The sequence below is a fragment of the Entelurus aequoreus genome, linkage group LG12, assembly GCF_033978785.1.
Source record: "Entelurus aequoreus isolate RoL-2023_Sb linkage group LG12, RoL_Eaeq_v1.1, whole genome shotgun sequence".
NCBI lineage: Eukaryota > Metazoa > Chordata > Actinopteri > Syngnathiformes > Syngnathidae > Entelurus > Entelurus aequoreus.
The window spans coordinates 69276045-69298508 of NC_084742.1; the positions used below are offsets into that span (position 1 = coordinate 69276045).

General features: G+C 37.3%; 2 protein-coding genes across 13 annotated transcripts in view; both read left to right on the forward strand.

Annotated features, from left to right (window-relative positions):
* Positions 1-5487, forward strand: part of nrcama (neuronal cell adhesion molecule a) — a 141938-nt gene extending 136451 nt beyond the window's left edge. For all 12 annotated transcript variants that reach the window (XM_062066541.1, XM_062066547.1, XM_062066543.1 and 9 more), the window contains one exon: positions 1929-5487. In XM_062066541.1, the coding sequence (XP_061922525.1) occupies positions 1929-2163 (235 nt within the window). In that variant the 3' untranslated portion in view covers positions 2164-5487. The remainder of the gene's footprint in view (positions 1-1928) is intronic.
* Positions 5488-6427: 940 nt separating this feature from the next.
* cntn1b (contactin 1b) overlaps positions 6428-22464 on the forward strand; it is a 42848-nt gene continuing 26811 nt past the window's right edge. The window contains exons 1-3 of the mRNA XM_062066555.1: positions 6428-7784; positions 19155-19321; positions 22325-22397. Coding sequence (XP_061922539.1) covers positions 22343-22397 — 55 coding nt within the window. The 5' untranslated portion in view covers positions 6428-7784; positions 19155-19321; positions 22325-22342. The remainder of the gene's footprint in view (positions 7785-19154; positions 19322-22324; positions 22398-22464) is intronic.

Sequence of the window (22464 nt, forward strand, 5' to 3'; positions counted from 1 at the left end):
TGAAATATCCTTGTACACATGTTGAACCTTTGCACCAATTACGTTTGTATATACAAACCCCGTTTCCATATGAGTTGGGAAATGGTGTTAGATGTAAATATAAACGCAATACAATGATTTGCAAATCCTTTTCAAGCCATATTCAGTTGAATATGCTACAAAGACAACATATTTGATGTTCAAACTCATAAACATTTTTTTGTTGTTGCAAATAATCATTAACTTTAGAATTTGATGCCAGCAACACGTGACAAAGAAGTTGGGAAATGTGGCAATAAATACTGATAAAGTTGAGGAATGCTCATCAAACACTTATTTGGAACATCCCACAGGTGAACAGGCAAATTGGGAACAGGTGGGTGCCATGATTGGGTATAAAAGTAGATTCCATGAAATGCTCAGTCATTCACAAACAAGGATGGGGCGAGGGTCACCACTTTGTCAACAAATGCCTGAGCAAATTGTTGAACAGTTTAAGAACAACCTTTCTCAAGCAGCTATTGCAAGGAAATTAGGGATTTCACCATCTACGCTCCGTAATATCATCAAAGGGTTCAGAGAATCTGGAGAAATCACTGCACGTAAGCAGCTAAGCCCGTGACCTTCCATCCCTCAGGCTGTACTGCATCAACAAGCCACATCAGTGTGTAAAGGATATCACCACATGGGCTCAGGAACACTTCAGAAACCCACTGTCAGTAACTACAGTTGGTCGCTACATCTGTAAGTGCAAGTTAAAACTCTCCTATGCAAGGCGAAAACCGTTTATCAACAACACCCGGAAACGCCGTCGGCTTCGCTGGGCCTGAGCTCATCTAAGATGGACTGATGCAAAGTGGACAAGTGTTCTGTGGTCTGACGAGTCCACATTTCAAATTGTTTTTGGAAACTGTGGACGTCGTGTCCTCCGGACCAAAGAGGAAAAGAACCATTCGGATTGTTATAGGCGCAAAGTGTAAAAGCCAGCATGTGTGATGGTATGGGGGTGTATTAGTGCCCAAGACATGGGTAACTTACACATCTGTGAAGGCGCCATTAATGCTGAAAGGTACATACAGGTTTTGGAGCAACATATGTTGCCATCCAAGCAACGTTACCATGGACGCCCCTGCTTATTTCAGCAAGACAATGCCAAGCCACGTGTTACATCAACGTGGCTTCATAGTAAAAGAGTGCGGGTACTAGACTGGCCTGCCTGTAGTCCAGACCTGTCTCCCATTGAAAATGTGTGGCACCTAAAATAGCAGAAGGGAGACCCCCGGACTGTTGAACAACTTAAGCTGTACATCAAGCAAGAATGGGAAAGAATTCCACCTGAGAAGCTTCAAAAATGTGTCTACTCAGTTCCCAAACCTTTACTGAGTGTTGTTAAAAGGAAAGGCCATGTAACACAGTGGTGAACATGCCCTTTCCCATCTACTTTGGCACGTGTTGCAGCCATGAAATTCTAAGTTAATTATTAGTTGCAAAAAAAAATAACATTTATGAGTTTGAACATCAAATATGTTGTCTTTGTAGCATATTCAACTGAATATGGGTTGAAAATGATTTGCAAATCATTGTATTCCGTTTATATTTACATCTAACACCATTTCCCAACTCATATGGAAACGGGGTTTATATATAGATTCCCAAAAATGTTGTTGAATACACCCTTTCTATCTCCATATCATCAATTCTTATATGACACTTGCTTTCAAAAAGGTTGGTGACCCCTGATGTAGACTCTTAAGACTGGAGACAAATGAAAAGCTCAGCAGCACGCTTTTGCTAAACCCTCCCTGGTCGCTAACCCTCGCTCTCTGCAGGCCTCAAATGGCGACTTAAGCGTCGGCGATAAAGCCAAACAGGAAGTGAGCGTCGAGGGTTAAAGACCTCCATGTTCCCGACGGCTTCGTTTCCTGTTACTAATTGTGCTTCGTGAACAGCGACACCGAGGACCACAAGCCGCTGAAGGGCAGCCGGACGCCGTCCAACGGCACGGTGCGCCGCGACGAGAGCGACGACAGCCTGGTGGACTACGGCGAGGGCGGCGACGGGCAGTTCAACGAGGACGGCTCCTTCATCGGCCAGTACAGCGGCAAGAAGGAGAAGGACACGCACGAGGGCAACGAGAGCTCCGAGGCGCCGTCGCCCGTCAACGCCATGAACTCCTTTGTCTAACAAGCGCCGCGCGGCGCGGGGGGGGGGGGGTTGCCGTGGCGCACCGTAACTTTGGACCGCCGTGGTGGTCGCCCTGGCGACCGAGGGTGGCCGCCGTCACCCCCTTGCGCCCTCCCTCCGCCTGCTCCTGCTCGCAAAGACAGACGGACACCGCAGTCCAGACGGTGGAGGCTGAAGGAGCGACTCTTGAGAGGAAGCAATATAGAAAAGGAATGTATCAAGAGTGTCGGCCCTGTGTGTGTGTGTGTGTGTGTGTGTGTGTGTGTGTGTGTGTGTGTGTGTGTGTGTGTGTGTGTGTGTGTGTGTGTGTGTGTGTGTGTGTGTGTGTGTGTGTGTGTGTGTGTGTGTGTGTGTGTGTGTGTGTGTGTGTGTGAGTGTGTGTGTGTGTGTGTTCTGGCAATGCTTACTTAATGGGGACATCGCTCCGTTTACACAGTCACCTTTAGGGGACCTCTGACGGTATGGGGACAAAAAAAACAGGTCCCCTAAAGGCATACTTGCCAACCCACCCGATTTTTCCGGGAGACTCCCGAATTTCAGTGCCACCCCCCGAAAATCTCCCGGGGCAACCATTTTCCCGAATTTCTCCCGATTAATTTCTCCCGATATCCACCCGCACAACAATATTGGGGGCGTGCCTGAAAGGCAACGTTCCCTCTAAGGTGCGCGCCTGCGCAATTGCGCACTGCTCGGGCGTCCTCTGCGCAGAGCAAATATATGCCGCGCACCAAATCAAATCCGATCTGAATTCTAAACAAAATAAACACATTTATTCTGTGTAATTTTGCAAATGCAACTCTGAGTTACAACAAGCGGCCCTAACGGTGTTCGTCAACACCGTTCAATTATTGTAACGTCTATCGAGATGCTTCGAGGACAGGAATTAAATCGATCACTTTATTGAGCAAAACTGTTTATATTCGGCCATAACCACACCAAAAACATGAGTAAAAAAACGTCTATCTCGAAAATCTAGTCATTTTCTGCCGTACAAACCAGGCCAAAACCAACTTGTCACCTGTCACCAACACGCATAGCACTAAGCCACTGGTGCGTTTATGGCCACACAAAAAGTCGGACAACTCAAACACCACACAATGATACGTGTGCTTATTCTACTGTCATTTATTATTCATGTTAATTTATTGATATTAATCATAGAATGCTGTTACTAGAGAAAGTTCCAGGAATGCACACTTCATCCTATGCTTACATTTCATTGTGCAACATGAGGATGTTTAAGGAGAACTAAATGTGATCAAAACAGGACATATTGTACAATAATAATCCATAGCTTATGAAAAACAAGATTTCTTTTATTTTCATTACAAGTGGGCCAAATCACTAATATTACAAAATAATCTCATGAAAATGACTCCTGTCATTTGAGTGTTATTAATATAAAAGATTGGTTTGAGACGGGTGTGCTGCTGGTATTGCCACGTGTGATGTTGCTCACATGTGCTCCACTGAATGCTCGGGGAGTTTTTGTGTTTGCTCAGACACATGAACAGTTAGAGGGAACATTGCTTAAAGGTACTGCCTTTAGCATCCTCTCTCACCTGAAACCTTCACCCCTTAACAGCCACATGCTGTCCAGGCGTCCGCTTTTCCTCCATATAAACAGTCACATAATAATGTAGCGTTGGACGGGTTTAACAATGGTCTTTACTCGAAGATGTCAAGTGATGCCGACACGTTGTATGATCTTTTAACTGGTTAAATGATCATGTTAATTTCAAGCACACTCAAGTGAATGCAAGGCATACTTGATCAACAGCCATACAGGTCACACTGAGGGTGGCCGTATAAACAACTTTAACACTGTGAACCCACACCAAACAACAATGACAAACACGTTTCGGGAGAACATCCGCACCGTAACACAACATAAACACAACAGAACAAATACCCGGAATCCCTCGCAGCACTAACTCTTCCGGGACGCTACAATAACATCTACGGCTTTTGGAGCTCAGTGCCCAACTGCACACACAACAAGAAGGAGGTCTCAAGGTTGGCAAGTATGCCTAAAGGGAAACCTTTTTAAATGATATTAATCATTTAAAAAGGTTCAACCATTAATAGTACTGTGATTCTGTATGGTATCCATCCTTTAGTTAAAACTATTATATGTTTCCAAAAACCAATATCTGGTTTAGTGTTCCTAAGGATGACATTTTTTATTGATTATAAAACATTATTACCTTAAAAGTATGATTCACATTCAGAATGTCCCATCCTTCTATATATGCTAGTTGGAGTCGCAGACAACTTCATTACTGCTAAATAGCAGTTTTCAGTCATGTCACAGAGGATGCAGGATTAAATAACATTTAAGTCAGGGGTGTCCAAAGTGCGGCCCGGGGGCCATTTGTGGCCCGCAGCTAATTGTTTACCGGCCCGCCACACATTCTGGAAATGCTATTGCACAAATAAAAAAAACATTAAAAAAAGTGGAATGAGGTGAAATCTAACAAGAAAAAGTTGCAATGTTGACACAAAGCTGCCATGCAGGCTGTTTTTTTCCCCTTTTGTCTATCTTTCTTTTTCTTTTCTTTTTTGCCATTGCTCAAAAAAATTAATAATTTCATGTTATAATGAATCATTGACCTATTCAAGGCTCCAATTATTTCAAATATTTCACTTTAAAATGTTTTGTGTGGAAAATATTGCAAATATTGTGTGGTTGCCATACAAAAAACATAGTTTTATTTGACAAAAGAGCATAAAACAAACAAAATAATAGTTCAAACGTAAAATCGACCGATATATCTGAAGTTGATCTCGTAACTTAAGTGTTGAAAGTAAAAAAAAACAACCTAATAAAAATGTATCACTTTCTGAGTGGGGCACCTTTTGGATCCCAAATATATTTAATGGGTTTTTATTGATCTTTTCACTGTGATTACTCAAAAATAATAATGAATTAAAATCAATGGTGTACTTCCCATCAAACATTGCTTTCTGACTGTTTTGGGCAGTGGGGGAAATACTGCATATTTCAGTTTTATTATAAAAAAACAATGTTGTCTTTGACAGAAAAGGCATACAACCTTTTTGTTTTTTTTAACTTTATATCAACCTGAAGTTGATATACTGTAGAGCAGGAGTCACCAACCTTTTTGAAAGCAAGAGCTACTTCTTGGGTACTGATTAATGCGAAGGGCTACCAGTTTGATACACACTTCAATAAATTGCCAGAAATAGCCAATTTGCTCAATTTACCTTTAACACTATGTTATTATTAATAATGAATGATATTTACACTTAATTGAACGGTTTAAAAGAGGAGAAAACACGAAAAAAATGACAATTAAATTTTGAAACATAGTTTATCTTCAATTTCGACTCTTTAAAATTCAAAATTCAACCGAAAAAAAGAAGACAAAAACTAGCTCATTTGAATCTTTTTGAAAAAATTAAAAAAAGAATTTATGGAACATCATTAGTCATTTTTCCTGATTAAGATTAATTTTAGAATTTTGATGACATGTTTTAAATAGGTTAAAATCCAATCCGCACTTTGTTAGAATATATAACAAATTGGACCAAGCTATATTTCTAACAAAGACAAATCATTATTTCTTCTAGATTTTCCAGAACAAAAATTTTAAAAGAAATTCAAAAGACTTTGAAATAAGATTTAAATTTGATTTTCTAGATTTGCCAGAATAATTTGTTTGAATTTTAATCATAATAAGTTTGAAGAAATATTTCACAAATATTCTTTGTCGAAAAAACAGAAGCTAAAATGAAGAATTAAATTAAAATGTATTTATTATTCTTTACAATAAAAAAATAAATTTGCTTGAACATTGATTTAAATTGTCAGGAAAGAAGAGGAAGGAATTTAAAAGGTAAAAAGGTATATGTGTTTAAAAATCCTAAAGTCATTTTTAAGGTTGTATTTTTTCTCTAAAATTGTCTTTCTGAAAGTTATAAGAAGCAAAGTAAAAAAATTAATGAATTTATTTAAACAAGTGAAGACCAAGTCTTTCAAATATTTTCTTGGATTTTCAAATTCTATTTTGAGTTTTGTCTCTCTTAGAATTAAAAATGTCGAGCAAAGCGAGACCAGCTTGCTAGTAAATAAATAAAATTTAAAAAATAGAGGCAGCTCACTGGTAAGTGCTGCTATTTGAGCTATTTTTAGAACAGGCCGGCGGGCGACTCGTCTGGTCCTTACGGGCTACCTGGTGCCCGCGGGCACCACGTTGGTGACCCTTTATGGTCCCCGGGAGCCCTAAAGGTAAATAACAAACAAAATCCATATATTCTGTTATAGTTTGAAAATGAAAAATATCAAAATGGCCCTCGCTTGCTTTAATTTTTCCATGTGCGGCCCTCAGTGGAAAAAGTTTGGACACCCCTGCTTTAAGTGGTGACACTTCCTATAAGAGGACAGCTGTAGTGCTGTATTCTGACCATTATGTCATATTTCATTTGAACTTTTTTAAATGGTCCTCAGTAGTCACGTACAAATTTGTGTGAATTATGCAAAATTGTTTCAATTTGGTCCCCATGATCCATATTAACTCTTTTTTTCCGCCAGGGTCCCCAGTAAGAATGATCAGCACATTACTTCATCAATCCAGAGATTTAAAGACGTGTATGAGCTAACTGGGCAGTGGACATTTTACCTAAACATTTTAATGCCTCCACAACCTGTAGAAAGTGTGGCCCCCCACAAGTGATGATCAAAAACTTGGTCCCCATTCCAAATGATAACCAGAATGTGTGTACGTGTGTGTGTGTGTGTGTGTGTGTGTGTGCGCCATTTGGTATCCTTTGCAAACATCCTGCAGGCTGGTACGCGTTGTCTGTATGGAGGGAATCACCTTCTTCAGTATTCAGCCATCAAATGTGTTCACGCCTCTAAAATACCGTAAATGCTCCAATTATTGCCGCCGCCTTCACTTAACGACAACGCAAAGATGTCAGGGCGCTAACAGGAAGCAGGGAAGGGTTTTTATTTTGTCGTCAGATGCTCGTTACAAGAATGATGATAACAAAGTAAGCTGCAGCACAACCGATGTTGTCGTTTAAAAAAGTAATACTGGAGAAAACTGCTACTCTGCAGCGCGAGTGGCATTACGGAAAGTGTGAATGACTGTCAACATTTTGAAGCGCATGAAGAGCTGGATAAAGCTGCCACTCCTGTAAATCTTACATGTTTAACTTCCGTAATGATTTGAAGAGCATGGGAAAGCGGAAATCTCTTCGAAACCACATTCATTCGCAAGTGTATTGCACAACAGAGCAGCGAGAGAACCAATGTTGTCATTTAATAGATTGATATAGGTGAAAACTGCTGAGCCAGCATTGATAAGCGCAAGTGGCATGACTGAAACCCGCCACTTCGACAAATGGCAGAACATTTATATTTTTTGCCTTGGTGAGTGTATGGCCAACTCTCTAGCTGCATTGACCCCGCACTGATGATACTGTGTTTATTTCTGAGGCAGATTATTGCAATTCTGCTTTGATGAGGTGGCAACTTGTCCAGGGTGTACCCCGCCTTCTGCCCGAATGACCCCAAAAAAAGGGACAAGCGGTACGAAATGGATGGATGGATCGATTTATTCAGATCTCAAATACGCGACAGCAGGTACCAATGGGTAAGAAAAGTTGAATTATTTACCTGTAAAAGTATTTACCTATACAAGTATGGAATCGTGATTCATTTGAAAATTTATTTTTGAGTTTCACACATAAAAAAAATAAAAAATGATTAGCAACATTTTAAAGCGCATGAAGAGCTAGATACAGCTGACAACACTTGAAAACTCATTATTTTTTTAAAGTTCAATAGTTATTTGGAGTACACGAGAAAGCAGCAATCTCTCTTTGAACTAGCAGCAACACAACAAATGTTGTAATTTCAGAAATTAATATGGGAGAAAAACTGCTGAGCCAGCATTTATAACGCAAGTAGCATTAAGCGAGTGAAACACGCCATGTCAGTTTCACATATCGAAAATTTACTATCAACATTTTAAAGCGCAGGGAGAGCTAGATAAAGCCAACACTTAAAAATGCATTAAATGCAGCATTTTTTTGTTGGTTTTTACTTCAGTAATGATTTGGAGCGCATGAAAAATTGGAAATCTCTTTTTGATCACATTTATTAGCAAGTGTATTGCAGAACACTGCAGCACTACAACCAATGTTGTAATTTAAGAAGGAGAAAACTGCTGAGCCAGCATTAATAGTGCAAACGGCATTACGGCAAGTAAAACATGTTATGTGACTTTCACACATAAGAAAAATAACTAGCAACATTTTAAAGTGCACGAAGAGCTAGATAAAGTTGCTGGATGTTCGCCAACACTTGAAAAGTGTTCTTTTTTTAACTTCAATAATAATTTGGAACGCAGGAGAAATTGGAAATCCCTCTTTGATCACGTTTATTTGCAAGTGTATTGCACAACACAGCAACACAACCAATGTTGTAATTTAAGAAATTCATATAGAAGAAAACTGCTAAGGCCAACATTAATAAGCGCAAGTAGCATTAAGCGAGTGAAACACGCCATGTCAGTTTCACACATCAAAAATTTACTATAAACATTTTAAAGCGCAGGGAGAGCTAGATAAAGCCAACACTTAAAAATGCATTAAATGCAGCATTTTTTTGTTTGTTTTTACTTCAGTAATGATTTGGAGCGCATGAAAAATTGGAAATCTCTCTTTCATCACATTTATTAGCAAGTGTATTGCACAACACAGCAGCACTACAACCAATGTTGTAATGTAAGAAGGAGAAAACTGCTGAGCCAGCATTAATAGTGCAAACGGCATTACGGCAAGTAAAACATGTTATGTGACTTTCACACATAAGAAAAATAACTAGCAACATTTTAAAGTGCATGAAGAGCTAGATAAAGTTGCTGGATGTTCGCCAACACTTGAAAAGTGTTCTTATTTTAACTTCAATAATAATTTGGAACGCAGGAGAAATTGGAAATCCCTTTTTGATCATGTTTATTTGCAAGTGTATTGCACAACACAGCAACACAACCAATGTTGTAATTTAAGAAATTCATATAGGAGAAAACTGCTAAGGCCAACATTAATAAGCGCAAGTAGCATTAAGCGAGTGAAACACGCCATGTCAGTTTCACATATCGAAAATTTACTATCAACATTTTAAAGCGCAGGGAGAGCTAGATAAAGCCAACACTTAAAAATGCATTAAATGCAGCATTTTTTTGGTTTGTTTTTACTTCAGTAATGATTTGGAGCACATGAAAAATTGGAAATCTCTTTTTGATCACATTTATTAGCAAGTGTATTGCAGAACACTGCAGCACTACAACCAATGTTGTAATTTAAGAAATTTATATAGGAGAAAACTGCTAAGGGCAGCATTAATAAGCGCAAGTGAAACAAGCCATGTGAGTTTCACACATCAAAAATATTGCTATAAACATTTTAAAGCGCACGAAGAGCTAGATAAAGTTGCTGGATGTTCGCCAACACTTGAAAAGTGTTAATTTGTTAACTTCAATAATAATTTGGAATGCAGGAGAAATTGGAAATCCCTCTTTGATCACATTTATTTGCAAGTGTATTGCTTAACATGGCAGCAACACAACCAATGTTGTAATTTAAGAAATTCATATAGGAGAAAACTGCTAAGGCCAACATTAATAAGCGCAAGTAGCATTAAGCGAGTGAAACACGCCATGTCAGTTTCACATATCGAAAATTTACTATCAACATTTTAAAGCGCAGGGAGAGCTAGATGAAGCCAACACTTAAAAATGCATTAAATGCAGCATTTTTTGTTTGTTTTTACTTCAGTAATGATTTGGACCGCAGGAAAAATTGGAAATCCCTCTTTGATCACATTTATTTGCAAGTGTATTGCAGAACACTGCAGCACTACAACCAATGTTGTAATGTAAGAAATTCATATAGGAGAAAACTGCTAAGAGCAGCATTAATAAGCGCAAGTGAAACAAGCCATGTGAGTTTCACACATCAAAAATATTGCTATAAACATTTTAAAGCGCATGAAGAGCTAGATAAAGTTGCTGGATGTTCGCCAACACTTGAAAAGTTCTTTTTTTAACTTCAATAATAATTTGGAATGCAGGAGAAATTGGAAATCCCTCTTTGATCACGTTTATTTGCAAGTGTATTGCACAACACAGCAACACAACCAATGTTGTAATTTAAGAAATTCATATAGGAGAAAACTGCTAAGGCCAACATTAATAAGCGCAAGTAGCATTAAGCGAGTGAAACACGCCATGTCAGTTTCACACATCAAAAATTTACTATCAACATTTTAAAGCGCAGGGAGAGCTAGATAAAGCCAACACTTAAAAATGCATTAAATGCAGCATTTTTTTGGTTTGTTTTTACTTCAGTAATGATTTGGAGCGCATGAAAAATTGGAAATCTCTCTTTGATCACATTTATTAGCAAGTGTATTGCAGAACACTGCAGCACTACAACCAATGTTGTAATTTAAGAAATTCATATAGGAGAAAACTGCTAAGAGCAGCATTAATAAGCGCAAGTGAAACAAGCCATGTGAGTTTCACACATCAAAAATATTGCTATAAACATTTTAAAGCGCATGAAGAGCTAGATAAAGTTGCTGGATGTTCGCCAACACTTGAAAAGTGTTCTTTTTTTAACTTCAATAATAATTTGGAACGCAGGAGAAATTGGAAATCCCTCTTTGATCATGTTTATTTGCAAGTGTATTGCACAACACAGCAACACAACCAATGTTGTAATTTCAGAAATTCATATAGGAGAAAACTGCTAAGGCCAACATTAATAAGCGCAAGTAGCATTAAGCGAGTGAAACACGCCATGTCAGTTTCACACATCAAAAATTTACTATCAACATTTTAAAGCGCAGGGAGAGCTAGATAAAGCCAACACTTAAAAATGCATTAAATGCAGCATTTTTTCGTTGGTTTTTACTTCAGTAATGATTTGGAGCGCATGAAAAATCGGAAATCTCTCTTTGATCACATTTATTAGCAAGTGTATTGCAGAACACTGCAGCACTACAACCAATGTTGTAATGTAAGAAGGAGAAAACTGCTGAGCCAGCATTAATAGTGCAAACGGCATCACGGCAAGTAAAACATGTTATGTGAGTTTCACACATCAAAAAAACAAACTAGCAACATTTTAAAGCGCACAAAGAGCTAGACGAAGGTGCTTGAAAATGCATTAAATGCAACTGATTTTTGTTTTTTAGCTCATTTTAAGCTGCTAGAAGCTTAAAATGTTTTAACTTCAGTAATTATTCGGAGCCCATGAGAAAGAGGAAATCTATCCTCGGTCACATTTATTAGCAAGTGTATTGCAGAACACGGCAGTAACACAACCAATGTTGTAATGTAAGAAATTCATATAGGAGAAAACTGCCGAGCCAGCATTGATAGTGCGGAAGGTGTTACGGCCGTGTAAGTTTCACACACAACATTTTTAAAGCGCATGAAGAGGTAAATAAAGCTGCTGGCTCTTGAAATTAAATCCACCTCAAACTTTAATCATGATTTGGAGTGCATGAGAAAGCCGAACTTTCTCTTCAACCACATTAGTGGTTGAAGAGAGTGTATTGACCGACAACCAATGTTGTAATCGCGAGTTCATTGTGTACGACAAGGATCCACGTGGAAACAACCCATTATGTTGGTTTGTTAACGTCAATAAATTACTTTTATTTATTAGCCCGCCAACAACACAACCAATGTTGTAATAGCGGAAGGCAAGGAGCGAACTGCCGAGCCAGCATTGTGTTGACTTGGTCTGGAATTGATTAGTAACACTTTAAAAGCGCATGCAGAGGTAAACAACCACTTTATGAACGTCCTTTTTTTTGTTTTTGTGGAGTCGTCGTTTCTCCGCTCGGGGGGGGGGGGGGGGGGGGTAATTGGAACAGTTACGGTAGGCGCGGCGCAGTGTTGACGATACGTGAGGCAGTCGTTGGATGATATCAAAATGTGGAATGTTGAAAAGCTGTCCTGGATGAAAAAAAAAAAATGGTATGGCTGGAGAATGTTGCTCGGTTTGTTTCCCCTCCACATGTTCGGGGCGGGTGCGTGCTCGACACCTGACCCCTTCCAACACACACCATCCTTTCTTGTCCTCCATTTTCTCACGACTTGCATCAAGTTTTTATTGTGTAAATAACAATTAGACAAGCAGGCTGCATCATGACGTGTGACAAACTCTTTGCTGTGATTTTTTCTGTCAGGTGAACTTGCAAAAGTTTTTGTTTTTTTTGCTTGTGGCCGAGCTCTTGTGACACCTCGTCTTGTTCATGCACCTTTTATTGTGGCTTTACACACACACACACATTCTTGTATTTCATACCTTCTTGAGACCTCCAAAAAATGCCTACCTCTTTAGGACCACCCTTTCTAGATATATCAACATGTGTATTGTTGCGTCGGACCAGTTCTTCCTCCAGAGAGGGGGGAGGTGGGGGCTTTCTTTGTGTGAAAAGAGTAGCCGATATGAATGCATTGAACTCCTAAAGCTTTAGTAAAACTTGAAAATATTCCAATTCTGTCATGATGGTCCTTTTTACTCAGCTTATATGTCATCAAAAGAAGTTGGAATCTAAATTAGTGGTCAATCCCAACTTCTTTTGATGACATATATGCTGAGTAAAAAGGACCATCAAGACAGAATTGGAATATTTTCAAGTTTTACCAAAGCTTTAGGAGTTCAACTTAACCAATGCATTCATATCGGCTACTCTTTTCACACAAAGAAAGCCCCAAACGATACGAAAAAATTGCCCACTTTTCCCGATATTCCCAGATTTTGGGGAAATTCCCATTGTAATCAATGGGACATTCTTCAAAGTTCCACAACTCCCACATTTTTCATCTGATTCAAACTGTTCCAACTTCAAACTGTTCAGCCTATTCGGGAAGCGCCGGCTTCCACTTGACAAATTCCAAATATTCCCAGAATTCCCGGTTTTTCCAGGACATTTTTCCCTTTCAAAATGAATTGGCCATTTTTCCAAACTCTCAACATTTCCACATTTTTCAACCGATTCAAGCCATTCCACCTTCGACACGTTGCACCATCCTGGACATTCAAACTACCCTTTTTCCAAGTTCAAAGAAATTCCAGGATTTTCCAGAATTCCTGGTTTTCCAAAGCCCTATTTCCACCCTTTTTTCTGGCGACTACTCCTTCCACATTTTTCTACACATTTCAACCGTTCTACTGTCCAAACATTCCTCTTAATCAGATGAACTGAAAAAATTCCCGGTTTTCCAGGAATTCCGTAATACCATTTCTCAATTCAACATGTTACGACTTCAACATTTCTCCACCGATTGGAAAAATTTCAACACCAACCATTTCAACTCATTCAGAACATTAAAGTTGTTGTTTTTTTTTTAAATTCCCACTTTTCCCGAAATTCCCAAATTTTGGGGAAATTCCCATTGAAATCAATGGGACATTCTTCAAAGTTCCACAACTCCCACATTTTTCATCTGATTCAAACTGTTCAGCCTATTCGGGAAGCGCCGGCTTTTCCTTGACAAATTCCAAAAATTCCCAGAATTCCCGGTTTTCCGGGACATTTTTCCCATTCAAAATGAATTGGCCATTTTTCCAAACTCTCAACATTTCCACATTTTTCAACCGATTCAAGCCATTCCACCTTCGACACGTTGCACCATCCTGGACATTCAAACTACCCTTTTTCCAAGTTCAAAGAAATTCCAGGATTTTCCAGAATTCCTGGTTTTCCAAAGCCCTATTTCCACCCTTCTTTCTGGCGACTACTCCTTCCACATTTTTCTACGCATTTCAACCGTTCCACCGTCCAAACATTCCTCTTAATCAGGACAAAAAATTCCCGGTTTTCCCAAAATTCCAGGAATTCCGTACTACCATTTCACAATTCAACATGTTACTACGTCAACATTTCTCGACCGATTGGAAAAATTTCAACACAAACCATTTCAACTCACTCAGAACATTGAAGTTTTTTTTACCATTTTCAAAAAATGTCCCACTTTTCCCAAAATTTTGGGGAAATTCCCATTATTGGGACATTCTTCAAACTCACACATTTTTCATCTTATTCAAACTGTTCCAACTTCAAAATGTTCAGCCTGTTTGGGAATTGTGTGCCCTACTTCAACAATAAAAATAAAAAAATTCCCGGATTTCCCATAATTCCTTTTTTTTCCTTCATTTTCCCCATTCAAAATAAATGGTCCATTCTTCAAACTTCCACAATTCCCACATTCTTCCACCGTCAACCCTTTCAACTCATCCTGGACATTCAAACTAACACTTTCCCAAGTTCCAAACCAAATTCCGGTTTTCCTGGAAATTCAAACTCTTCAACATTCAAACTATTCGTACATTCATACTACATTCTGTCAGCATTTCAGTTCAACTTCAGCATTGGAGCGTTCACACGCAATTCCTTCAGGAATTACCTCTTCTAATTGGTTTTAATCTTCATTATTTACTTCAAGTTATTACAGTATGTCTCTATTTACATATTTATTTTTAATTAATTTTGGCCAAAGGGGGCGCATTTCAATTTCTTACACACACTTGTTATTACACATGTTGGCCAGAGGGGGAGCACTTGAAATTTTTACACACACTTGTTATTTCATATGTTGACCAGAAAATCGACACGCCGTAAATTTGAAAAATCCCTCCGTTTTGGGACCACCCTAATTGTGATAGATTTCACCACCAGGGGGTGCAAATGAGACATTCTCTATTAGATGCAATGGTTTTCCGTATTGGGACCATGATTTATGTCATCACTTGTTCACACCTCCTCATATGGAAGGCACTTTTCCTTGTTGATGTCTCAAGAAGGGCAGAAATACAAGAACACACACAGGATGTATCATTTGAAAGCAGGAAGCTCCATTTAGTGGACTTTGCAGGCATGGAAGAAACTGCAGTGACAAAACTCCGATGCAGATTTGATTGACATTGTGGTTCATGTTGCCGCCACACGTGAGCATGAGAAGCTGTTCAAAGGTTTAATCCTCCATGTGCTATGACAAAAAAAAAAGGAATATTTTGTATTTTAAATGAAAAAGAAATTATAATAAATGTTGGAGTTCAAATGGGACCCGTAGTTTCCCTCCATGGGCGGGCGTGCCCTGTCTTTGAAGCCATCGCGGTGGTCCTGTCCTGTAAAGGATCTTTGACTAGCAGAAGGCCACTAAAAACAGGGGTTGATTTTGTCATATAAAAGATCTTTGACTTCTAATTTTGTAGTAGCCACTTAAAACAGGATGATTTTGTCCTTTAAAGGATCTTTGACTATTGTGTTTTGCATTAGTCCCCTAAAAATAGGATGATACCGTCGTATAAAGGATCTTTGACTGACACTTTTGCAGCAGGCGAGTACAAACAGAATGATTTTGTAATTTAAAGATCTTTAATTAGTGTTTTTTTGTGTGTTAGTCCACTAGAAAGAGGATGATATTGTTATATAAAGGATCTTTGACTCGTGTTTTTGCAGTAGGCGATTACAAACAGGATGATTTTGTCATTTAAGGATCTTTAACTAGTGTCTTTTGTGTGTTAGTCCACTAAACAGAGGATGATACTGTAATATAAAGGATCTTTGGCTGACATTTTTGCAGTAGGTGATTACAAAGAGGATGATTTTGTCATTTAAGGATCTTTTTCAATGTTTTTGTGTCTGTTAGTCCACTAAAAAGAAGATGATACTTTTAAATAAAGGATCTTTGACGCGTGTTTTTGCAGTAGGCGATTACAAACAGGATGATTTTGTCATTTAAGGATCTTTAACTAGTGTCTTTTGTGTGTTAGTTCACTAAACAGAGGATGATACTGTAATATAAAGGATCTTTGACTCATATTTTTGCATTAAGCGATTACAAACAGAATGATTTTGTAATTTAAGGATCTTTAACTAGTGAGTTTGTCCACTAAAAAGATGATACTGTAATATAAAGGATCTTTGTTTTTGCAGTAGGCGATTACAAACAGGATGATTTTGTCATTTAAGGATCTTTAACTAGTGTCTTTTGTGTGTTAGTCCACTAAACAGAGGATGATACTGTGATATAAAGGATCTTTGACTCATATTTTTGCATTAAGCGATTACAAACAGAATGATTTTGTAATTTAAGGATCTTTAACTAGTGAGTTTGTCCACTAAAAAGATGATACTGTAATATAAAGGATCTTTGTTTTTGCAGTAGGCGATTACAAACAGGATGATTTTGTCATTTAAGGATCTTTAACTAGTGTCTTTTGTGTGTTAGTCCACTAAAAGTAGGATGATACCGTCATATAAAGGATCTTTGGCTGACATTTTTGCAGTAGGCGATTACAAACAGGATGATTTTGTCATTTAAGGATCTTTTTCAATGTTTTTGTGTGTGTTAGTTTTCTAAAAAGAAGATGATATTGTTTTATAAAGGATCTTTGACTCGTGTTTTTGCAGTAGGTGATTACAAACAGGATGATTTTGTCATTTAAGGATCTTTAACTAGTGTCTTTTGTGTGTTAGTCCACTAAAAGTATACTTTTAGGATGATACCGTCATTTAAAGGATCTTTGACTGACGTTTTGCAGTAGGTGGTTACAATCAGGATGATTTGATCATTTAAGGATCTTTTTCTATGTTTTTGTGTGTTAGTCCTCTAAAAAGAAGATGATACTGTAATATAAGGGATCTTTGACTTGTGTTTTTGCAGTAGGCGATTACAAACAGGATGATTTTGTCATTTAAGGATCTTTAACTCGTGTGTTTTGCGTGTTAGTCCACTAAAAAGAGGATGATACAGTAGTATAAAGGATCTTTGTTTTTGCAGTAGGCGATTACAAACAGGATTATTTTGTCATCTAAGGCTCTTTAACTTGAATAATTTCGTCATTTTAAGGATCTTTAACTAAAGTTTTTTGTGTGTTAGTCCACCAAAAAGAGGATGATACTGTTATATAAAGGATCTTTGACTCATGTCTTTGCAGTAGGTGATTACAAACAGGAGGATTTTGTCACATTTAAGGATCTTTGACTAATATTTTTGCAGTTGGGCACTAAAACTGGGGATGATTCCGTCATAGAAAGGATATTTGACTAGTGTTTTGTTTTTTGTTGTATGTATAAATGATCTTTGACTAACGTTTTTTTGCAGTAAGCCACTAAAAACTGGACGACTTTGTCGTATAAATAATCGCTGACTAACGTTTTTTTACTGTAGCTCGGCCACAAAAAAAGTGGATGATTTTGTCATGTTAAAGGCTCTTTGACTGGCGCTTTTGTAAGCCACTAAAAAGGGAAGATTTTGTCGTTTAAAGGATGTTTGACTCGCGTTTTTGCAGTAGGCTATTAAAATATACGATATATTTTTGTTTTATAAAGGATATTCGACTCGCAGGAATCATTGCGTTAATATATTGTAAAGTTTACAACAGTGCCCTCTGCTGGTCAAAGTGTAGAAGTACAGCCTGGACCATATACTATAATCAAACGTTTTTACGACAAATTCATCAGGTTTTTAGATAGATATTTAATAACTTCGAAATTGCATTATATCAACAAACTAAATCTGGTTTTAAAAATGATTGATTTTCATATTTTTTTATATAATTGATCTAACTATTTGTCACATAAAAGGCACATATATATATATATATATATATATATATATATATATATATATATATATATATATATGCCTTTTATGTGAAAAATATATATATACTGTATATACACACACACACACACACATATATATATATATAAATACATATGCCTTTTATGTGACAAATATATATATATATACATATATATATATATATACAGTGTGTATATTTATATATATATATACACACACACACACACATATATATATATATATACATACACACACATATATATACACACATATATATACATATATACACACATATATACACACACATTATTATATATATACATATATATATATATATATGTATGTATATATATATGTGTGTGTATATATATATATATATATATATATATATATATATATATATATATATATATATATATATATATATATATGTGTGTGTGTGTGCCTTTTATATGACAAATAGTTAGATCAATTATATAAAAAATATGAAAATCAATCATTTTTAAAACCAGATTTAGTTTGTTGATATAATGCAATTTCGATGTTATTAAATATCTATCTAAAAACCTGATGAATTTGTCGTAAAAACGTGTATATATATATATATATATATATATATATATATATATATATATATATATATATATATATATATATATATATATATATATATACACACACGTGTATAGATATACAGTATATACACACAATTTTATCGTTTTAAAGACACGTTTTACTTTTTTGAATTTATATATATATATATATATATATATATATATATATATATATATATATATATATATATATATATATATATATATATATATATATATATATATTTGTCAAATAGAGGATCTTTGACTACGAGATTATTTAAGTAAACGTGTCCCTGTATTCCCAAACAGAGGATTCTTTTTGGAGTCAAAATATATATTTTACTTGACAAACGGGTGATTCACTATAATAATTGTTTTTTTGTTTTTTTTAACTTTTTTAAAAACTATGGGGATGAGTCAAATGTACCTTTTGTAAAGATATTTCTCCTGAATTAAATGTCTAAAATCATTTCGTTTGACCACCGGGGAATGATGTTTTAAGCCTTTAGTTGTACTTGTACGCTTTAACCAGGAGAGGGTGCTGTTGTACACTTTACTGTGTTAATACTGGTCAATTTCTTATTTTTAACAAGTACACCCGCAAAAAAAACGAGTTAAATATCCTTTATACGACAAAAACATTCTTTTTTTAAATGTACCTTTTCATCAAATATCCTTGATATGACAAAATCATCTTTTATTTTTAATCCCATTTCCGTCCCTGTTTCACATCCTCCACGTCTCTGGCCAGCGTCACATCCCTGCTCTCTCATTGGACGGCTGAGGTCACGTGTCACCCCGACGCTGTCCTCCAATGGGGAAAAGTTCCTCCGCTCCTGCGTGTTTGGGACGATGCAGGCCAGATGTGCGACGCCGCCCAAAGACTAGCATTCGCATTCCGTTCCCTAAAAAAAGGAGGTAAGTCCTGTAATGTTTGTGTTTGGTGTTGCGTTCAATGGCATCCATCGCTGTGTGACTGTGTGTCCTTTGGAGGGCAAAGTGAAAGTGAAAGTGAAGCAGCGGATTACCGCAATGCAGCGCAACTGGGACTAATGTCGTCACTGAAACAATTGTGGGGTTTTGTTTCCCATATTGATATGTTTTTGCTGCACAATTACACCATTTATGTGGTTGTTGTTAGTCACGTGATGACATGCATGCAACAAAAAAGAGGATTATTTGTCTTCTGCGGCTTTATTTGGTCTGCAAAGCAAGGCAGGGCTCTTTTTTTTTAATACACACGTGACCTCAATTTGAGGATCTGTGTTGGGATTACATGACGGATTGATTTTTTGCTGAGGCTGCAATCTAATCTATGAAAGGACTGAGTAAATGCTGCAGTATTTCATTGGGTTTGCAAAGGACTTCCGGTGTGATTTGTACAAGGTGGAAGATGCAAGATGTTTTTGTGGAGTCATCACTTGCAAGGGCGCCGCCTGCTGTGTGATGAAGATGACGTAGCATCCTTCCATTCCCTCGAGAGCAGGGGTGTCCAAACTTTTTCCACTGAGGGCCGCACACTGAAAAATCAAAGCAAGCGGGGGCCATTTTGATATTATTTTTAAATTTTAAAAGCCAATACGATATATGTATAAAAAATATACATTTAGGCCTCCACTCAGGCTTGATACCGGGGACTCCAAAGGGTTTAGGTTCAAAAAAATGAAAAAAAAAATTCATTATTGAGTATTATTATTATTATTCAAAGTTTAAAGGCCTACTGAAAGCCACTACTACCGACCACGCAGTCTGATAGTTTATATATCAATGATGAAATCTTAACATTATAACACATGCCAATACGGCCGGGTTAACTTATAAAGTGACATTTTAAATTTCCCGCTAAACTTCCGGTTGAAAACGTCTTTGTATGATGACGTTTGCGCGTGACGTCACGGATTGTAGCGGACATTTTGGGATAACATTGTGGCCAGCTATTAAGTCGTCTGTTTTCATCGCATAATTCCACAGTATTCTGGACATCTGTGTTGGTGAATCTTTTGCAATTTGTTTAATGAACAATGGAGGCTGCAAAGAAGAAAGTTGTAGGTGGGATCGATCGGTGTATTAGCGGCTAAGTACAACACTTACAGCAACACAACAAGGACTACTTACCCTGATAGAAGACGCCTAGCTGATGCTTGCCGACAAACCCACTGGTGAAGTCCTTCGTCGCGCCGTTGATCGCTGGAACGCAGGTGAGCACGGGTGTTGATGGGAAGATGAGGGCTGGCTGGCGTAGGTGGAGCGCTAATGTTTTTATCATAGTTCTGTGAGGTCCGGTTGCTAAGTTGCTAAATTAGCCTTAGCGTCGTTAGCAACAGCATTGTTAAGCCTTACCAGGCTGAGAATTTTTAACCGTGTAGTTACATGTACATGGTTTAATAGTATTGTTGATCTTCTGTCTATCCTTCCAGTCAGGGATTTATTTATTTTGTTTCTATCTTCATTTGAGAACGATGCTAGCACGTTAGCTCAGTAGCTAAGTGTGTCACCGATGTATTGTCGTGGAGATAAAAGGCACTGAATGTCCATTTCGCGTGCTCGACTCTCATTTTCAAGAGGATATAGTATCCGAGGTGGTTTAAAATACAAATCTGTGATACACAATAGAAAAAGGAGAGAGTGTGGAATCCAATGAGCCAGCTTGTACCTAAGTTACGATCAGAGCGAAAAAAGATACGTCCATCACTGCCTCTCAAGTCCTTCACTGTAACGTTCCTCATCCACGAATCTTTCATCCTCGCTCAAATTAATGGGGTAATCGTCGCTTTCTCGGTCCGAATCTCTCTCGCTCCATTGTAAACAACGGGGATTTGTGAGGAATACTAGCTCCTGTGACGTCACGCTACTTCCGGTACAGGCAAGGCTTTTTTTTATCAGCGAGCAAAAGTTGCGAACTTTATCGTCGATTTTCTCTACTAAATCCTTTCAGCAAAAATATGGCAATATCGCGAAATGATCAAGTATGACACATAGAATGGATCTGCTATTCCCGTTTAAATAACAAAAAATCATTTCAGTAGGCCTTTAAATATGTAGATCAACATTAGGTATATCTGTCAATATAAGTTTTTTTGTTTTTTTTAGATTTAAGTTGTATGCCCTTTTTGTCAAAGAAAACCCATTTTTTAATGGAAAAAACACAAATTATTAAAAAAAAAAAATTCCCCCAATAAAATTTTAAAGTGGAACATTTCAGATTATATAATAATTGGAGCTCATAACATTGATTTAAATTTATTATTATTTTTTTGAGCAATGACACTTAAAAAAAAAAAAAAAAAAAAAAGTCCCACTAAAATGATTGAATATCCAAAAGGGTCCTGCTCAGTAAAGTGTTCAAAAATAAATCGTCATTTTTTTACACAATAGTCTCGAGATCAACTTCAGATCTATACGTCAATTAAAACTTGTATTGTTGTTTATTATGTTCCTTGTTTGTTCATTTTAGGCCCTTCTTTAAAAAAACAACACAAAAAAAACATATTTTTTTATATGGCAAACACTAAATATGCAACATTTTCCCCCCCAAAAATATCTCAAAGTGGAATATTTAATGTGACCTAATTGGAGCCTTGAATAGGTCAATAATTCATAATAACATTGTTTTTGATTCATTATTATGTTTTCAAGAAAGAAACAGCCTGCGTGACAGCTTTGTGTTATTAGAGTCAACATTGCAACATTTTATTGTCACCTGTTTACTCTTTTATACCACTTTTTATGTTTTTTATCGTATTTTTAGAATGTGCCGTGGGGCCGTTAAAAAATGGCCCCCGGGGCCCCACTTTGGACATCCCTGCTCTAGAGACACATGCAAAATAATAATGTTATTATTAACTGTTTTGTTTTGCTCCTTAATAGAGTTTTCTATTGACACCAGCACACCCTTGACTGAGTTATTGATGCGTTTGTTAGGTTTGGAGCAGTTTGAAGATGGCTGCCACTATCCTGTCACTTCTGGTTCTCGTCTCCTCAGCCGCCGTCTCAGGTATGTTACTGTCACATGTCTCAGGTATGTGACTGTCACATGTCTCAGGTATGTGACTGTCACATGT